This window comes from Vigna angularis, chromosome 3 (assembly GCF_016808095.1).
Source record: "Vigna angularis cultivar LongXiaoDou No.4 chromosome 3, ASM1680809v1, whole genome shotgun sequence".
Taxonomy (NCBI): Eukaryota; Viridiplantae; Streptophyta; class Magnoliopsida; order Fabales; family Fabaceae; genus Vigna; species Vigna angularis.
The window spans coordinates 3,470,470-3,488,355 of NC_068972.1; the positions used below are offsets into that span (position 1 = coordinate 3,470,470).

The 17,886-nt window shown below is 33.9% G+C and overlaps 3 protein-coding genes across 7 annotated transcripts; 2 read left to right on the plus strand and 1 right to left on the minus strand.

Annotated features, from left to right (window-relative positions):
- The first annotated feature begins 1,015 nt into the window (after positions 1-1,015).
- LOC108322571 (uncharacterized) lies at positions 1,016-3,054 on the plus strand. Its single transcript, XM_052874860.1, has 5 exons — positions 1,016-1,171; positions 1,269-1,321; positions 1,523-1,572; positions 2,392-2,540; positions 2,634-3,054. The coding sequence occupies exons 1-5, from the start codon at positions 1,158-1,160 to the stop codon at positions 2,830-2,832; spliced, it is 465 nt and encodes a 154-aa protein (XP_052730820.1). The 5' UTR covers positions 1,016-1,157; the 3' UTR covers positions 2,833-3,054.
- A 2,113-nt stretch (positions 3,055-5,167) lies between these two features.
- Positions 5,168-7,515, minus strand: LOC108322567 (stress enhanced protein 1, chloroplastic). 2 transcript variants are annotated; one of them, XM_017554702.2, is made up of 4 exons: positions 7,367-7,515; positions 7,181-7,282; positions 6,049-6,224; positions 5,168-5,508 (listed from the first exon to the last, which is right to left on the minus strand). In XM_017554702.2, exons 1-4 carry the CDS (start codon positions 7,410-7,412, stop codon positions 5,404-5,406), a joined length of 429 nt encoding a protein of 142 aa, XP_017410191.1. In that variant the 5' UTR covers positions 7,413-7,515; the 3' UTR covers positions 5,168-5,403. The 2 variants fall into 2 exon arrangements, with proteins under 2 accessions (XP_017410191.1, XP_052730821.1); XM_052874861.1 differs by having other exon boundaries at positions 7,370-7,478.
- Positions 7,516-8,499: 984 nt separating this feature from the next.
- On the plus strand, positions 8,500-17,320 carry LOC108322575 (sodium/proton antiporter 2). 4 transcript variants are annotated; one of them, XM_052874863.1, is made up of 12 exons: positions 8,500-8,669; positions 8,821-8,891; positions 11,459-11,727; positions 12,208-12,384; positions 12,520-12,648; positions 13,713-13,889; positions 14,407-14,513; positions 15,039-15,159; positions 15,293-15,354; positions 15,469-15,771; positions 16,291-16,585; positions 16,682-17,320. In XM_052874863.1, exons 3-12 carry the CDS (start codon positions 11,485-11,487, stop codon positions 16,796-16,798), a joined length of 1,731 nt encoding a protein of 576 aa, XP_052730823.1. In that variant the 5' UTR covers positions 8,500-8,669; positions 8,821-8,891; positions 11,459-11,484; the 3' UTR covers positions 16,799-17,320. The 4 variants fall into 4 exon arrangements, 3 of the variants coding, with proteins under 3 accessions (XP_052730823.1, XP_017410200.1, XP_052730822.1); XM_017554711.2 differs by lacking the exons at positions 8,500-8,669; positions 8,821-8,891 and adding an exon at positions 11,275-11,375; XR_008247801.1 differs by lacking the exons at positions 8,500-8,669; positions 8,821-8,891 and having other exon boundaries at positions 11,277-11,727; positions 16,682-16,905; positions 17,032-17,320.
- Positions 17,321-17,886: the final 566 nt, after the last annotated feature.

Here is a 17,886-nt window from a genome sequence, read left to right on the forward strand (position 1 = left end):
ATATTAACTTTATAATTTTTAATCTCTTTGTAATAATATCATGATAATTTTAACATTTAAAAAAAATAGAAGCAATATCTATTTTACAATAAAGTATAATTTGTTTTTATTTTCATGAAATAGCTTATGTTTTATATCATAAGTAACATTACTAAAACAATAAAAGATATGATTTAAAATTTTATATAAAACTAGAATGTAAATAAAAAGCCAAAAGTAAGTTACTGTCAAAAGAGTGCAAAAAATTAAATTCCATTGCCGGGACTTGAACCCGGGTCTCTCGGGTGAGAGCCGAGTATCCTAACCAACCAAGACTACAACATAATCCTGATTTCATTTTTCTCTACTTTTTATTTGTTTGTGTCATTCATTAGATGCAGCCTAAGAAAACTAAGAATGCAGAAAATTATGTCCTATTTCCAAATCACACTCCAATTAAACAACAGTTAAACTAAGCACTAGAAATTTCACCACTCAGTAATAATTGTGCAGTTGGATTCATCAAATTGGTGTAAGTACCAATAAGGTGTATATGTAAATATGCTGGCTTTATATAAATGGTTTGATGCTGATTATGCAATTTTTTTAACACTCAATGATTGATAACAAAAATGTTCATATTTAATATTGCTCAATAAAATTTATCATAAAATGGTTGATATATGTAAATACCTACTGTGACATATAACAAATATTTTAATATTATAAATTGAATTGATATGAGTATTATAGGTAAATATTTATTATTTTAATTAAAATTTAATTTATATTTTATTGAATTAAATGAAATTAAAATTTAATTATATTTTATTAAATTAACATTAAAATTTTGTTCAAATTTTATTTTATATATTTTTAATTTTATTTTAAAATTATATATATTTTTTATCAATATCTAGAAGTTTTTAAAATTTGCATATTTTTTAAATATAGATCCTACACGAGTAACAGATTAAACTTTTTTTAGTCAGGTAATGAATAGCATCTGACTCGACCCGACCCGGTTTCCATAGGATAGTAATGCTGAAGTAATTGCTATTTGAAGTGCATTTTGCAGTGGTGAGATCATTTGGGGCCTCTAGGGAAGAGTTGAGTTGAGATCATTCACCGGAGAGAGACCCTAAACGCCAAAACTACACCGTCTTATCTGTTTTGCAATGGGCAAGAAAAAGTTAGTACCTTTCCTCTTCGTCCCTTTCTTCCAGTTCTCTCTCCCCCCCCCCCTTTTTTTCAGTTTCAGTTTCTAATAACTGTTCTCCCATGTACAGGTCTGATTCAAAGTCCGACCACAGCTTCGAGAAGAAGCTTCAATTTTATTCCAGTATGTTCCCGGATTAATTTCTGAATGCTTTTTCTACTTTTTTTTTTTTTTAACAATACAGCAAAAACTATTTAATAAGTTTATTGAGAAAATTAAATAAAATGCTGGGTATTGTTGTATCTGTTTTCTTTGCTGTTGTTAGGTGTCAATTTCTGTTCTAAGTTTCAACTCTTTCTGATCGAATCCCATTTGTTATTGCAGAGGTGAAAGATGCTGTTGCCTCCTTGAGTGCCCAAAAGTCTATTTTGAAGGTGAGAATTTTATTTCAACTCTATTATTATGGTCTCAAGTTGGATTGATTGAACAGTGGAAGGACTTCAATTGCTTTGTTATAGGTTTTAATGTAATGGCTTAATAACTGTATTGTGCTGTACAAATAACTGGACACTCTTTCCTCTCTCTGTCACTCATAATTAAGTATTCTTTTAATTTTGCTGAAAGAAATATTCAGAGGATATCAAAATATTGTTTGGTGTGCAGTTAACACCTATGTGATTTGACAAGAAGTCACAGAACTCAAATAACATTGAGAGGAGTTCCATACGTTGCTTGTAATGTTGATTAAAATAAAAAATGATGAAACAGGAGGGCACTATATGTATTGCTAAGAGTGTAATGGAAACCAACTGAGTAATATCAACTAATATAACTAACAATTAGTAACAGGAGTTTCTTAGTTTCATTTTTTAGAAATCATTTGTACTCTTTGAAAGTATGTGGTGATAATGTTGTTTTACAAGGCACTGAATGCATTGGTTACATGTCTAATATTGATTTACAAGGCACTGTTTATATTTGATATCAATAGAATTTTATAAAAGCATAATATTTTTCATGTTTTCTCTGTTTAAAAGAAGACTTTATACACTTCTATGTTCCAAGGTGATATCTCTTATGATATATCTTTTTTGAACTATCTTGAACTAATGATTCATCTCTTATGTTCTGAAGATATGATTGCTGCGCTGTTGTACCAACTGAATCATGTTTTTTGAGAGATACATGCTCCAGTACTTTTATAGATTTTATTAATGTTGTTGATTTTATGAAATATTGTGGTCTTCTATCAGAAAAAGAGCAAACAACAAAGACGGCAAAATAAATTGAAGGCATATAACCTATCTTCACTTTTAGAGTCCCTTCCTGAAGTGAGGGCATCAAAGAAACCAGGTCGTGAGAATGACTCCAAACTTAATTGTAAATCAAGACAGACGTTGGTGTGAGTGTTTCTCATCATCATTCAATATTGTATTGCCAACTTCTCATTTGATATGTATAATTGTATTTGTAACCCATTGTGCTTGCTCATTAGGTTGAGGGAAAGAGATCGAGTTTCTGCAGTTCTTAAGGATCCTAGCTTTCAAGCAGATCCCCTGTCCGCCATTCAGCATTACTTACAGAAGACACAACCAGTTGTAGAGGAACAGCCTAAGAAAAAAGTGAACAAAAATGGATCCAAGAAGAAGAAGAAATCAAAGGCTTCAACTGGACTACAATCTATGGAAATTTAGTCCTTGTGTGGCTGCTATAATTATCTGCTTTTTGGGAAGGTCTTTCCATAATCATATTACTTATGTAAAACATCAAGTACTCGAATTATCTGTTAGTACTTTGATTATTTGTTTTTGCAGTATAGTAATTTCACTTCTTATTTTTGAAATTCTCTTAGGACAAAAGGTTCTATCTTAAAATGTTTAATTTTTTCATGAAATACGGGATCATTGACAATTGAAGTTGCAGCTTGATTATCCACGAAAATTTGTTTACTATCTTCTTGTTTCATATGTCAATCTGACATGATTTTTTATTCAAAAAGTCTGATTCACTGCAGTAGTAGCAACAACTACATATTTTGTTTTTATACTTGATTGAGCTATAACATCTTTCTACCTAGGACATAAAGAAAAAACTCGAAAACCAAAAGAAAAACAACAACCACAAGTGTTTCTCATGTCATTAACACAACTTGCCTAGCCACTATGAAAGTATTCATGAAGTTTAAACTTCAGAGAATAAGAGGCATCGATGTTCACACACTGTCTTCTTGTTCATTAACTGTAAATCCTTCCGGTTGCTTTACAAATATCTCTTCCTACAAATAACCATTTACACTTTGCATTTAAACGTAGATATTCCATCATTTTTGTGCGTGCAAAAGAAACAACATTCTGATTGTATCAAGGTTTGTAACAGGAGAAAATGTTTCTAAAGAATCTATCCCAAACACTTGAGCAAATCCTTTGACTGTGCCTTATATTGTTTATAGAAACATTTGCATAAACCCGTTTAAATCCTATAGGTTGTTTGTGTTGAGGGTTTTCCACCATCTCCCATGTATCATTTTTCAATCATTTTAAGCTCTTCCTACGTAGCTTTATTTCACTGTTATCCTTCACAACTTTCATTAAATTCTACATGTTTTAAGATAACCTCATTGCAGTTTATCTTAGATAAAAATATTATACCTCTGACAGGAATGTCATCATCATCATCAAGAAACCTTGAGATTTCTTGTCTCCATATTATTTCTTTCCATTTTCATTTTTTATCTTCCATGAATTTGACATCTCTACTTACAAGGGGTTTTGCATTATGTGATTGGAAAATTCTGCAAGCTTTGGCAGTGATGTTATGTCGAATGAAAACTTTGGGTTCAGCCTGTTTGTCAAATTTGTTTCTTTTAACCCGTGGAACAAAAAGGAAACAAATACAGCTAAAGATTTTCAAATATTTAAAGGTTTGAACCCAAATTACTTTTAAATCGAGTTTTTTGTATTCAAAACTCTGGTTCACAACCTATTCAACAAAAGTACAACAGTATTTGTAGCCTCTATCCACAACGTCTTTGACGAATCTTTCTCATATAGATTGTCATCTCCATAATACTTCTATTTTTCTCCCACTTAGATAATTTGTTGTGGTGTGAAAGACACATTAAGTTAATGTTTAAAGATTAAACAACAAACAAACCGTTTGACCAATGATGACAAACTTTTCAAAGTCTTTGACGAAACCAACATTTTCAAAGTAAAAATTGGCAATGAATGAATAAATCCATATAAAGAACTGTGTACCACATTCAATTTAAAATCATAAAATAATAAATTTGTGAGTTTTTTTTTTCTTATGTGTTGTTCTCTTGCATATTTGTAACTAACGTGGGACTTAAATTCACATTCCAATAATTAACCGTGGTGAGTGACTTGTTTCTGGGATTAGGAACAGTGAAACTTCTCACATATTGAAGTTTCCTAAAAAGAAGAGAAAAACTGTTTCAAATTGAGATTGGGACTATCGCTCGATAACTAATGCATCTAACGTTTCAAATTCATTTTTCGCCACCACCTTTGACTAGTGAGGATTTTAAAAATTGTTCAGAAAAGTATTTTCTTTTCTGGTATTAGATAATGTTTGTTTAAAACTAGGAAGGCCATCTGTGGGTGGGAGTTAATAATGTGCATAACTATGGTTAATATTTGTTAAAGGAAATATGACCAGGATCATGTCAGGCTTCCTTGTTCGAAAAATTGTTGAATAGCCAATCAATTCAATGCTCCTTTTCTATTTTCTTTACTCAACAAATTAAAACCTGATCCATCACAGAACACATTATCACTGGTATTCAATGTCAGGGAAGTCTAAAGGAGACCCTGCTATCTTTCCCACTCCTCTTTTATAAGTCAGATATCGTATTTGACAGCTTTGTTTTCCCCACTTTTAGGTTCTACGGAATTGTTTTCATCCCTGAGATGAATGAAGACCTACTAAATCCTCCATTCACACTCGTGTAAGAACCTCTTTGCCAGTCGGGGATATGTTCTTACCGATGGAACTGTGCAAGCAAAATGGACCTGAAGAAAGAGAATTTTTATACTTTGATCTATATGTATGGTGAGAAAGTTCATCTGATAGACACATCTAAGTGGATTGTCATACTTTGACATTTGTGACTTTTCATGCTTCAATGCCAATTAATTTTTTCATCAAATAATACAGAAAAAGAATGATGAAATTTTATCTCCAACAAACGAAACCTCTGAGCTTCATAATTTACAACAAGTACGACGAGTCTAAATATGTGATCAATTCTTCGAGGCTGACTGGAAGATAAAAACTGCTGTCAAGACACCCACAAGTGCTGTTACTGCGAGGGCAACTGTAGGAAGGGGCGTTGCTAGTCCAAAGTTCTGCATAATCAAGGTACAAAAATACTTTTATTCTTTTTGCAACAGATGTGTCATAATATTATTTTAGAATGGGTGGAGAGGTAGAAAGAGGAGTAAGAAGCATTGAGCTCTGTAAACTTATGTAAGTTTTCAGTGAGTTGCATTCACTTTGAAGCTCAAAACATTAAATAATTCTATTTCGTTTAAGATTCACAGAAATGTATGTGAACTCACAACCATGATTGTGAGCTTGAATGTTTTAAAACATCATGAACTGTTGTCAACATTAGATTATTAATTTATTTCCAAACACTTCAGCTGAATTTACTGGATGTCATAAATACAATAAATTTAGAGAAAAAGAGAGATAAAAATTAGGCATATTACAGTAAGAACATCAAAGTAAACTTTTGACAGGTGTGGAGGTTATAAAAAGGGTTAATCATTTGATGAAAATCATAAATTGGATCATGACTCAAATATGTAGACAAGTGCTAGCGGTCCAAGTCATGCCTGAAGTAATAATCCACCAGTTACTACATAGAGTATACTGTATCATACCTCTAGGAGTCCCTTCCCAGTGGCAATTTCAACAGTGATGGCTACTGCAAAGCCAACCATGGCTAGCCGGCCTAGCCACACATCCAAACTGTTCCCTTGCTGGGTGCTTTGCTCACATCGTATCGAAACAGGCATTGCTTTGCATGTGGGCTTCCTTCCATGATTCTTTCGAATCACTAGATGCAAGTCAAACAATACTTAGCCATGTAATAGGGACCTTATTTTATTTCAACGTTACTTTAGTTTCATTCTCTCCCCAAACCCATTAAAGGAAGAAAATAACATAATTTGCGTCATAAACACATGGAGGAAACTACACATCCAAAAAGCTTCCAGTTTTAAAAGAGTTTTAGGACAATTTAAGAACTGACCATAAGAAAGTGGCAAAACCAAAAGGAAAATAAAGGCAACAATCCTCAACGAATGCATCAACAGTTTCACATAGCATTTGTACCACTACCATCTTTTACAGCTGCTTCAAATAAGCTAGTTCACAGGCTTAACTCATACAGTCTATCTAAAATAAGAAGCTTTACAGATGTGAAACAATGTTGCAAGTTTATAACAAATAAAAAATAAAAATCAAAAGCAATAGTTTCAGATAGCATTTGTGCATTAGCATTACCATCTTCCACTGTTGCTTAAAATGAGCTATTTCACAGGCTTAACTAATGCGATCTTCAAAAAATAGAAAATACCAGATTTCGCAGTAGAACTCAACGGCTAAAATCAAGTCTAGGGTCCAAAAAATATGTTAAGTATTAACCAAGGAAGCAGTGGGATATAGTAACCCTCCAACTGCAAAATTTTATGAGCATGTTTTCGTTCAATTCGCAGCCCGCATACTATGAAATTCTAAGATAGACTACCCCACAAAGACTTCTAATTTATCCTGAATCTCAACAAACTGATGCAAAAAAAAGAAAAAAGATCCTTTGGTTGGAATAACATCTGAAAAAAGGAAGAAGGAAGAAGCAAAGATTTCCAAGTTACCGGGGAGCATTCAATTTTGAAGTCAAGGGAAGTAATTATCGTAAAGGGTTTCAGTCACACGGGCATAATTGAATGCAGTTTTCACATTATAAAGTAAGCAGATATTATAAAGAGAAACCACGGGAAGTAGAACACTTACAGAGTGGGGAACCAGCGATGAATGATGCTCGAGTTGTAATCAAATTCCTGTGAGGAAAGTGAGCGGTGGGAGGGTATTTTGGTGCAGTGAAAACACATGCATCTGCGACACATTTTAACCGAGTGTTAAAAAATTGAACTTGATACTGCTTCTGATCAAAGGAGAAAGTGACGAGAGAGAGATTACCACGAACGGAGAGAGTAAGAGAAGCAGAGGGTTGAACAAGTGCCATGGTGGTGAATTGCAACTATCTCAGTTGTGCGGTGCCTACGGATTTTATCTCTTACTTTTGTTTGAAGATGTGTCAGTGGCTCATACTTGTTCCACGCCATAACCATTCATTCACACTCCTTTAAGTCCCACGTGGCCTCTTTAATAATTTTCTTTTTCTTGGTATATATATAATTGAATTTTGATTTACACATTTTCTTACTATTTTAATTTTATAATTCTTTTGCATTATTTAAGTGTTTTTAATTTCAAAATACAATTAGATTTATAAATTTTATATCCTAATAAAATAGCTGCTCATAATAAATAATAATTACCTTGATAAAAAATGCAAAATTTTTCCTTTATGCAATTATAGTATTATAAAAATTAATAAAATATTAATTTTCTGTATTTCTTTTGTAAAATTTAATACAATTTTTTTTTTCATTTTAACAATTAATTTCGTAATCATATTTTTTATTATTTATTATTATAAAAAAGTAGACACAAACTCTCATATATATATATATATATATATATATATATATATATATAAAAGAAAATGTGAAAGAGGAATTTCAAAATATTTAAAAATGAATTAGTTAAAAAGTAATCGGTGTAATAAAATGTAAAGAAGATAATTCTATTTTTTAAATGTCACGTTTAGAGATGACAACGGATCGGGTTAGCACAGATAGTGTCTACCTACAACCTAATTCGACAAAAAAAATCTACTCACTATTTGACCAACATATGCATATCCGCTTAAAAAATATCAGCGGATATTTTAAAACTCGCGAGTATTTGTGGATATATGCAGATACCCGCAAATATTTAAAAAATATATTTTTATAAGTTATTAAAATAAAATTATAAAAAATATATAAAATAAAATATAAATTAAATAAAATATAAATTAAAATTTAATTTTAATTAAATTTAATCTTATAAAATATAAATTAATATTAATTTTTATTAAATATAACTTATAAGAACCTGAAAAATAATGAGAAAGTTAATGGGGGTAGTTAAGTTAGTGAAATCAAAAACTTTGCATTTTAAAAGCTCATTTTCAGACATTCTGGTTCATTAACCCAACTCCACACTCTCTCTAAAAGCTCAGCTCTTCTTTTTCTCTGCCTTCTCTCTACAACCTCTCCTCCTTCTCTCTTCAATCTCTTTACATTGAACCAGTGGATTCCTGTTTAGGTGGTGCTCAAACGTCCGCGACATAGAGGGCTTCAAAACCATCCGATCAGTTTTGGGTTCTAAGCTAGTAAGTCCCTCCATGCAAGCTCTTCTCTGTCCTTGAACTAGCACATGCAATCTCTATAGTTGCATGTGACTTGTGCTTTCATTTTCTTCAGTTTTTCCACTCAGTTTTAGCTCTAAGAGCTGTTTTCTACCATCAATGTGGTGGTTTGTAGGGTTTGGTCGGGTCCTTGCTGTGTGAGGCACTGTTAGAGCATTCTAGTGGGTTGTACTGCTCAACTCCAAGGTAAGGGGAGCTGGATCTTGCTTTATGTTCTGTAAATTAGGGTGTGCATGAGATAAATTGTTGTTTGATGTGGGAAAATAACGTATGTATGGATTGTTATGTATGGGTGTTGTTCGTTCTGGAATTGGAAATTTTGTATGTGAACTCGATTGCTCAAATGCCTATCTAATAGTGAAACTGTGGAATTGTACGTATGAATTGGTATGGATAAGGTTTGAGGCTGATATTGAATGGTTGAATGAAGTGAAGTCTGTTAAATAGGTGATTAGAACAACACTTAAGTGAATTAAGGTGTTTAGGGTCTTATTAGAGGAACTGAGGTGGTCAAATTGAGCATTGGGTATTACAGATTATTCTGGTCAGTTTAGGTGGCTTAGGCAAGTCAATTGGGACCTAATTGGACCCCTAAAATGGTCAAAATCAGACTCAAGGTGGTAGAATTAGATTTGGGCCCCTAGGTTGAGAGATTTTCAGTTTTCAAGTATAAATCAATGCATAAACACTTTAAAAAGATGTTAGGAAGGGTTAGAATCAGTCAGACATGTTTAATTCAATATATACTTCGAGTTGGGGGTGTTAGAAGTTCACCAAAATGGTTAGAATGAGTTTTGAGTGGTTGAATTGTGCAAATCTGCAGACTCGCAGAGCGAAGCCTTTCGCTCAGCGAGTCGCCCTGGCGAGGTGCTCTCTGTCAGGGCATTCACATAGCGACTCTGTGCGCGATGCGAATTATAACAGAGGGTTGCTCTCTGTTTGGTGAGTCGCGTAGCGAATGAAGTCGCTTTGCGACTCTTGCTAGCCTGGGAAATTAGCCAAATAAATAGAATAGCGAAGAATGGCGCATAACGAGAATTTTAGGGGGTTGGTCTCTATCTAGGCTCTCGCATAGCGACCTGGGTGCGCTATGCGAGAGGTTGAAAGTCTGATGCATGCTGCGTGTTAATTTGCATGGCGAATTAGGGGGGGTGTGCTGTGCGAGACCATCCTGTCTCGCCTTGGGAATAGGGTGCGCTGTGCGAACCCTTTGGGTTCAGTTTTCTCTTTTGCTCTTGTTTCAGATGAATTGAGCGTGTGGAATGATTGAGATGCATATGATGATGGTAGTAATATTATTGAACTGATGGTATGTGGATGTATGAGACATGTTTAGTGATTGAAAGTATGTGGTTTTAAAAGTATGGTTAATGGACGTAATTCCATGGATATCAAAGGGAGGTTACATGGTGGTGCCCTATAGTGTTGGACGCAATTCCATGATCTTCAGGGAGAAGATTCATGGTGATGCCCTTAGTGTTTAGAATGATTTGCATGGTAGCTCAGTCTTGGGGGTTTTCTTGACGCTCCAATGGTCTTTCATTCTCAAGTAGAGAGGATTGATCCATGTGGTGAGGAGTAGCAGGAGGTCCTAGTCTTGGGTGCTTCCAGTATGGCCCAAGGTGAGTGATAATGGGCAGTAGAGGCCACCACGAGTGCATAACCCGCCATAGCTCGACAATCATTCTAAGTCCGGACGAGTCAAGTTTAAGTGCAACAAGTCATGTTTGTGTAGTGTAGTGTATCTGTCTTTACTTGCATGTTGTTTGTGACTGCTATAACATGATTTTTATATCTAGCTCACCCTTGCTTGTGTGTTTATGTTTGCTTGAGTATTCTTTTCTTTTGCAATAATCATCCACTTGGATGTGAGCAGAGATGGATGAGGTGCCTCTGGAGCAGACTTTTGAGGAAGATGATGCTGCTGCTTAGTCTCCTTAGGATTCTTATAGTTATTTCTTGTATTTTGAATTACTCTCGTATGTTTAAGTTTTAAATTATGACTCATTTTGGGATGACGGTAAGCTTAACTACCTTATTTACAATTTACTTTAAGTGTTCTCTTTTATTTAAATGTGAACTTTATGCTTCTATATAATTTAGAATGTTACATAACTTAATAAAATATAAATTAAATTTTTATTTTTATTTTTTGGAGGTAAAGGATATCCGTGAATACAGATAGTATAATACTTGTACCAGATTCGTTTATATGGATGTAGATTTTTTTGTCATCCTAGTCATGATGTAAAAATGCTAAAAGTAGTTTATTCATAATTGTTTTCCAAATGAAACTAGACACTTTTAATTAAAGAGTTGAAAAGTGTAACTAAACTCTTAAATTGTCAATTAAGTTTATTAACTCACATTCTTTTTATGATATATTGTTTCGTTGAGCAAAATTAGACTTTTGAGTTTTTAAGTAGTGTTGTCGATTTGAATATGGAAAATACATAATAGAAAAAAGGAGATAAACTTATGATATTAAAAGTTGGTAATTAACAATAATTCTGTAACCATAAAAATTGTACTTTTTGAAATTTAAAAATTAATATCTGGCATTGCGACCGAGCAATGCTAAGGCGCATAGAATATGTTAAAATCATGGTTCTTGTTCTTGGAATGAAAAAAGGTTACAAACAAGTTGAAGGAAAAACAAAACATAATCAGGTAAAAATGTTGTTTTTGGTACTCATGAAACTCCATTGACCAACCCTCACTCTGTTGCCTTGTAATCTCATTTTGTGAGGAAGAACACCCATTTGGTTGTGTTGCTCGAATGGCGACGTTTTCAATTGGGACACACTTGTCCATGTTCCAGAATTTGCGCAACTCCAAACTTCCCCTCCATGGTCTGAGCACTGTTGAACCTTCACCCTTCTTTGGCTCTTCTTCTGGCAGAATCAGATTCACGGGTACAATTCCCACTTTGCTCCGTCACAATGTATTGGCACGTGCTGAAGATAAGGCCAGGGACCCTACATCTTCTTCGTTTCAGACTCAACAAAGTCCACAGTCACAGGTTCAGGCTTCTTTTCTGTATGACTGAGTAACCAAGTTTCTAGCAGTACCCTTTTAGTCACTGTTTTTATAGTTTACGATATTGGATATCTGATGCTGGGGTGCATAATCTGGGTCAAGGGTGCCTCACTTTTCCATGAAAGATCGAAATTTGCAGTAGATTGATTGAATATTCAATTCCAACAGTCTTTATTTAGAATTTGTTTCTTTCATGTGATGACTTTTTTTTATCAAGGAGATAACTTCACCACTGCAGTGTTTAATGGATTGACCAGTTCTTTCAAAAAGTATAAATAAAAATGGTGGTGGGGTGAACTTAAAAGAGAAAGTAAATGTAAAATCAAACGGTTAATTTTGGTGATTCAGTCAGTTTACATGTGCATCTGGAAAGAGTGCACATTAGTTCTGTTACAAGGTTAGAGAAACTGCTTCTATATGTTAATAATGCTCACACTGCTCTTCACTTAAAAAATGGTATCAGAACTTGACACCGGAATCTGGAAGTTGCGATCCCCTCTGTTCACTCGATGAAACAAGCTCGCAAGAATTTGAAGAAAGCTACCAGCCTAAGACTGATTCGCTCAAAGCTGTAGCAATATTAGGAGCAGCTGCAACTGGAGCAGTGGCAATTAACCATTCTTGGGTGGCCACCAATCAGGTTCATCAATGTCCTCTCTTGGTTTATCTTAATTTTTATGCTGCTCATTTCACAATGAAGTACACGCTTTTGGGAAAACGTTTCTAAATATGCATATTGTAATCGTTATTCGTTTTCTATGACATTGGACTGCAGGATCTTGCTATGGCTTTGCTATTTGTACTAGGATATGCAGGGATCATTTTTGAAGAATCTCTAGCCTTCAATAAAAGTGGCGTGGGACTGGTGATGGCTGTAGGCTTATGGGTGATACGGAGTCTAGGGGTAAATGTCCACATTTCTTTTGTTTTTACTTTTGAGTCAGTCTGGATTTAATGTGTCCATTGTCATACTTTTGAGATTTAGATTGCTGTTTGTTTCATAATGTGTAGGGCACTAAACAGCGTGAATTCACTTGATGCATCTACTCCCGTATATGCATGTGTAAATCAAAATTGAAAAAAATTTCAAGTGTCTGGTCCATATGCCCACACACTTTTTTTCTTAGTGATTGTTTAGTGTTCATTTAGTCATCTCTGGAAAAGAAAAGGAGTCACTAACAAGGATTAAAACAAGGACAATTTCTATGCATGTGGCACCAGTACCATTATGTTCAAAAGTATGACCCTTCCATATTCCGCCTTTATGTAGAAGCACGGATTCAATTGTGAACTAAAGGATGTTATGTTTTCATATTGCTTTTGAACCTAAATTGCTTTTCTCATCTCATCCAGTATATTTTGATACAAAAATAAGGAGTTTCTCTCCTCCCATCTCCTAACCTTAGCAATAATTTTAAGCTAGAATTTGGTAAATGGGGACAATCTCCCTCTTCCTCTTAACTTTTCACACGTCAAAAAAGGGTCTAACTTTGGTTATCCAAACACAATAGTCTCTGAAAATATTTTAACATTCAGGGGGACTTCCTTGACCTAAGGAATGTAAGTTGGTTTGATTCAAACTACACAATAGATTTTACCTTGAAGTTTTTTCATATGGGGATTACATTTTTTTGGTAGCTATTGATGCACATAATATGTTGTAGAAAAAATGTAACTTCCAGACCCTACAGTTGCGCTCTCCTTAGTGATGGTATCCCAGAATACAGCCACTTCATAAATGGTAGTTTGTCCGCTGATCTGTTAGCTATAGACACTTGTGACTTGACAATATTTGCTCGCCTCAATCATATCCCAATACCCCTTTACTTGCTGAACTTCAACTGTCCAGATCCTGATCTGTTTATATGTATATGTTTTGAAGTCGGTTTTTATCTTCCTCTTTCTTTCTTTTTACCGATTGGATTTTCCACTGCTATTTTCTATTTAATTGTATGGATTTGTATATAGGCTCCTTCAACTGATATAGCTGTTTCAGAGCTTACACATGCATCTGCGGAAGTCAGTGAAATAGTATTTTTCTTGCTTGGTGCAATGACCATTGTTGAGATTGTTGATTCTCATCAAGGATTTAAGCTGGTTACTGACAATATAACAACCCGAAATCCGCGCCTCCTCCTCTGGGTGGTGAGTTCTTTTGCTACTTTGTGCCTGCATGGCCATTCCTACTAAAAAGGCTTCCTACAGATTCTTTGCAAATTGAGAGTTCGTGGAAATATGATTACGTTAGTTGTTGAACACTACAGTTTGTGGTCAAATTTGGATGATACACATAGAAGGAAAGGACTCAGATTGAAGAGCTCCTTTTCGCAGAAAGATGTTGTACCAATTAGGCTGCATAATATCAACAATTTTTCAAGTTTTGATCCTTTTAAATGTTGGCATTTTAAAAGAATAAAAGACATCACAAACAAAAAATAGTCAAAGGCTTGGTGCACGTTTGCTACTTGATTGCTTTTGGAAAATAATTGTTCGTTTAAAGCTCTCAAAAGTTTATTAATGAACCAATTATTTTTTAAAATAAACTGAACCAGACAAGCTCCAAATCCCCTTCCCCAACTCTAAGTTCTAAATCTTCTGTATTTGTAATATGTAATTATTCTGTCTCAACAACGAAATTTGACACATTAAGTTCAATTTGCAGATTGGATTTGTTACGTTTTTTCTCAGTTCAGTTCTAGACAACCTTACATCTACCATAGTTATGGTTTCCCTATTGCGGAAATTAGTACCTCCATCTGAATACCGAAAGTAAGTGTGTTATTTTGTTAACTTCTAGTATAATGTTCAAGCCATGAGGTGAAGTATTAAAGGTGACCATATTTTCTAAAATACAATAGTATTGATAGACTGGGAAGGTTCATCGTGCATTGCCTAAGGTTTCAATCACTAGATTTATAAACTTGACAGCTCTGCTCCTTCCTGGGGAATTTTATACTGCAACACTCTTCTTTTTTTTTTCATTGTCTTAAAAATTATCAATTCTCATTTGAGGGATCTGGACAATTTTTCATCCTGGAACGAATCTTAAGCTTTTTACTTTATTAGTTCCTCCTAGTGCTTGTGATTAATAGATGATATGAAATGGTGTTAGCCTTGTATAAATTTGCAATCTGTATTTAGTGATATTTTAGAAGAAGAAAAGTTTTTGAGGGCATAAGGTTTAGAGAGTGAATGAATCTTCTAAGTTTGCAATTTCTGGAATTCTCCAACTATTCCGTGGTTTGGCTACACTTTATCAAATCATCAGGCTGTTGATTTGGATTCTGTTGGCAGGATTCTTGGAGCTGTTGTTGTAATAGCAGCAAATGCTGGGGGTGCATGGACTCCTATCGGTGATGTTACAACTACTATGCTGTGGATACATGGCCAAATATCTACAGTTCAAACAATGAAGGTTATCTGTTGTATATTTGTTCCCGTGTGATTTTTTGTTACTGATCTTTGATTTCATGAAGAACACTTGGATTCAACTAAGTGCAATGCAGAATGAACGAGTGTATATAAAATTGCATTTTCTTTACTTGTAGGGTTTATTTGTACCTTCAGCAATTTCTCTGGCTGTTCCACTGGCTCTAATGTCTCTGACTAGGTACTCTATTTACACAACAAAAAGCCATCCATAAAGGTCGATTATTTTGAATAGTGAGATTTAGCTCTGACATATTACAGTTCAGATAATGTTAGTTTTTCTTCTTTTGCTCAGCGAAGTTAACGGGAAGGGACAAAATTCTCCCAATGTCTTGGCATCTGAACAAATTGCTCCTCGAGGACAGCTTGTTTTCTCAGTGGGTTTAGGAGTTTTGATTTTTGTCCCAGTCTTCAAGGCTCTAACAGGTTTGCCTCCTTACATGGGAATGCTGCTGGGACTCGGTGTGCTTTGGATCCTTACAGATGCAATCCATTACGGTGAATCTGAAAGGCAGAAGCTAAAAGTACCACAGGCTCTCTCAAGGATAGACTCTCAAGGAATACTATTCTTCCTGGGAATTCTATTGTCCGTTAGCAGGTAATGAGGAAATGTATTTTAATCTTTCTGATGTGGTAAGTTTTGGACTATTTCCGAGTGTTCATGCGTATAAATCAATGAAAAAAATGTCAGCATGTCCCTGTCAATAGAAGAGGACTTGCTGTGACTTTGGATAAATTTATCCAGAATGTAGAAAAAAATAAAATAAACTTCTCCCTTAAACCAATTTTTAAAAGCTATCCAATTTAGCCTTTTCAAAAACTGATTTTAACTTGTAAAAGATAAACTTGTTTACTTTTTCTCTTCTTGTTTGCTTCTTATACAAGTGTTCACAGAAAAACTTAATCAAACATAACTTTGAAACCCCAAAAGTATAGTTGGAATTCCCAACAGTAGTCCTTCTGGAAAGAGGATATATTTCCCGGTTTACCTTCTATTGCTGTGAACTGGAAAGACTTTTTATTTTGCATGAACCGTGATTACTTGACATCTTGAAATTTCTAATTTATTAATGTTAACTGGTTTTATTTTACCAATTTTACCCGTCGTGTTTGTCAGCCTGGAGGCAGCAGGGATTCTTCGAGAAATAGCAAACTACCTTGATTCACATGTTGCTAGCATTGAACTGATTGCAAGTACTATTGGTGTCATATCTGCAGTAATAGACAATGTTCCATTGGTTGCTGCAACAATGGGAATGTATGATGTCGTCTCTTTCCCTCAAGATTCTGAGTTCTGGCAATTGATTGCATTTTGTGCCGGAACTGGAGGTTCCATGTTAATTATTGGCTCAGCTGCTGGAGTTGCGTTCATGGGGATGGAAAAGGTGGACTTCTTTTGGTACTTACGAAAGGTATTTCCCACTGTACACATCAGACATCATGGTAATTTGACATGATAAAATGTGTGTGTAGTTCATAACAGAAGTTATTTATCTACTTTTTTGCAGATTAGTGGCTTTGCTTTTGCAGGTTATGCTGCTGGTATTGTTGCCTATCTAGCACTTTATAAACTCAACATCTCCCTACCAACTCTAGCAGAGGTTCCTTTCCTCTCTGGTTCATAAATAGAAAAGTTCAGAACTCATTTTATTCGGTTTTCATGGCATCAAAAGCAGCAGTTCCAAAATTAAGATTTTGGTAGACAAGAAGTTATTTAGAGGGAGCATATTAGGTAACTCCAGAGGAAATAAGAAAGTTAATCTTGACTAATCGTAGTTGATTGAATTTCATGGTTTAGATTAAGTTTGCTTAAACTTTCATGCTCTTGATACATCATGTATGTATATATTTTCTTTAGGAACCTCAAGTGCCTAAAATATTTACATCACCAGGATTCAACATATGGTTCAGTAATCTCATATTACCAGACACAGATAGTTTGCATTTTCTTGGGGACAAGTTTTGGTGTAATAACCAGATAGATGTCTTGTGATCTGGAGGTCACATCTTCAAATATTGATTTTCTTTTTTAAATTTAATGTGGTTGTTCAGATACCTCCAAGATTGTATATTGTTTTAAATTTAATGAGGATGTTCTAAATGTGTATCCATATAAAGGATCAATAACTGATTCGATCATTTGGCCAGTTAAATGTTTTTATTTTCAATATCTCAGTCCTGAATTTGAAAATGATGCTGTATAGTATTTTTAATAAATAATTATTTAATATAATTGAAAATCATCCAGGTACATAATTATTGATCAATAAATTTCTGCAATTTGTTTGTAGTTATGGATCAGTAGTCTCGAATTAGCTAGTCTTTTATAATTTTATTCTGAAAAGACAACTCAGATAAGTTGAAGAAAGAAAAGATTTATAAAATTGCATTTTTATTAATAATGTTAATATCAATATGATGTGTCAGCCTAATACATAATATAAAGTTTTACATCACTTATGTAATAATATGTTTAAAAAGAAAAATGATTGAAAACAATAAAAAAATTAAAACTATTGTTTCTTATACGGGAATGGTGAAAATTTAATAATGTTTTCTAAAAAAATTTCATATCTTCACAACTTTTTTTATGGAAAAGGTGAATTTATTTAAGTTAAAAAAATATTAATATAGTAAAAATATCACATTAATTTTATACCATAATTTAATATAATAAACAATTAACATTTACAATAAATATATTCTCAAAAAG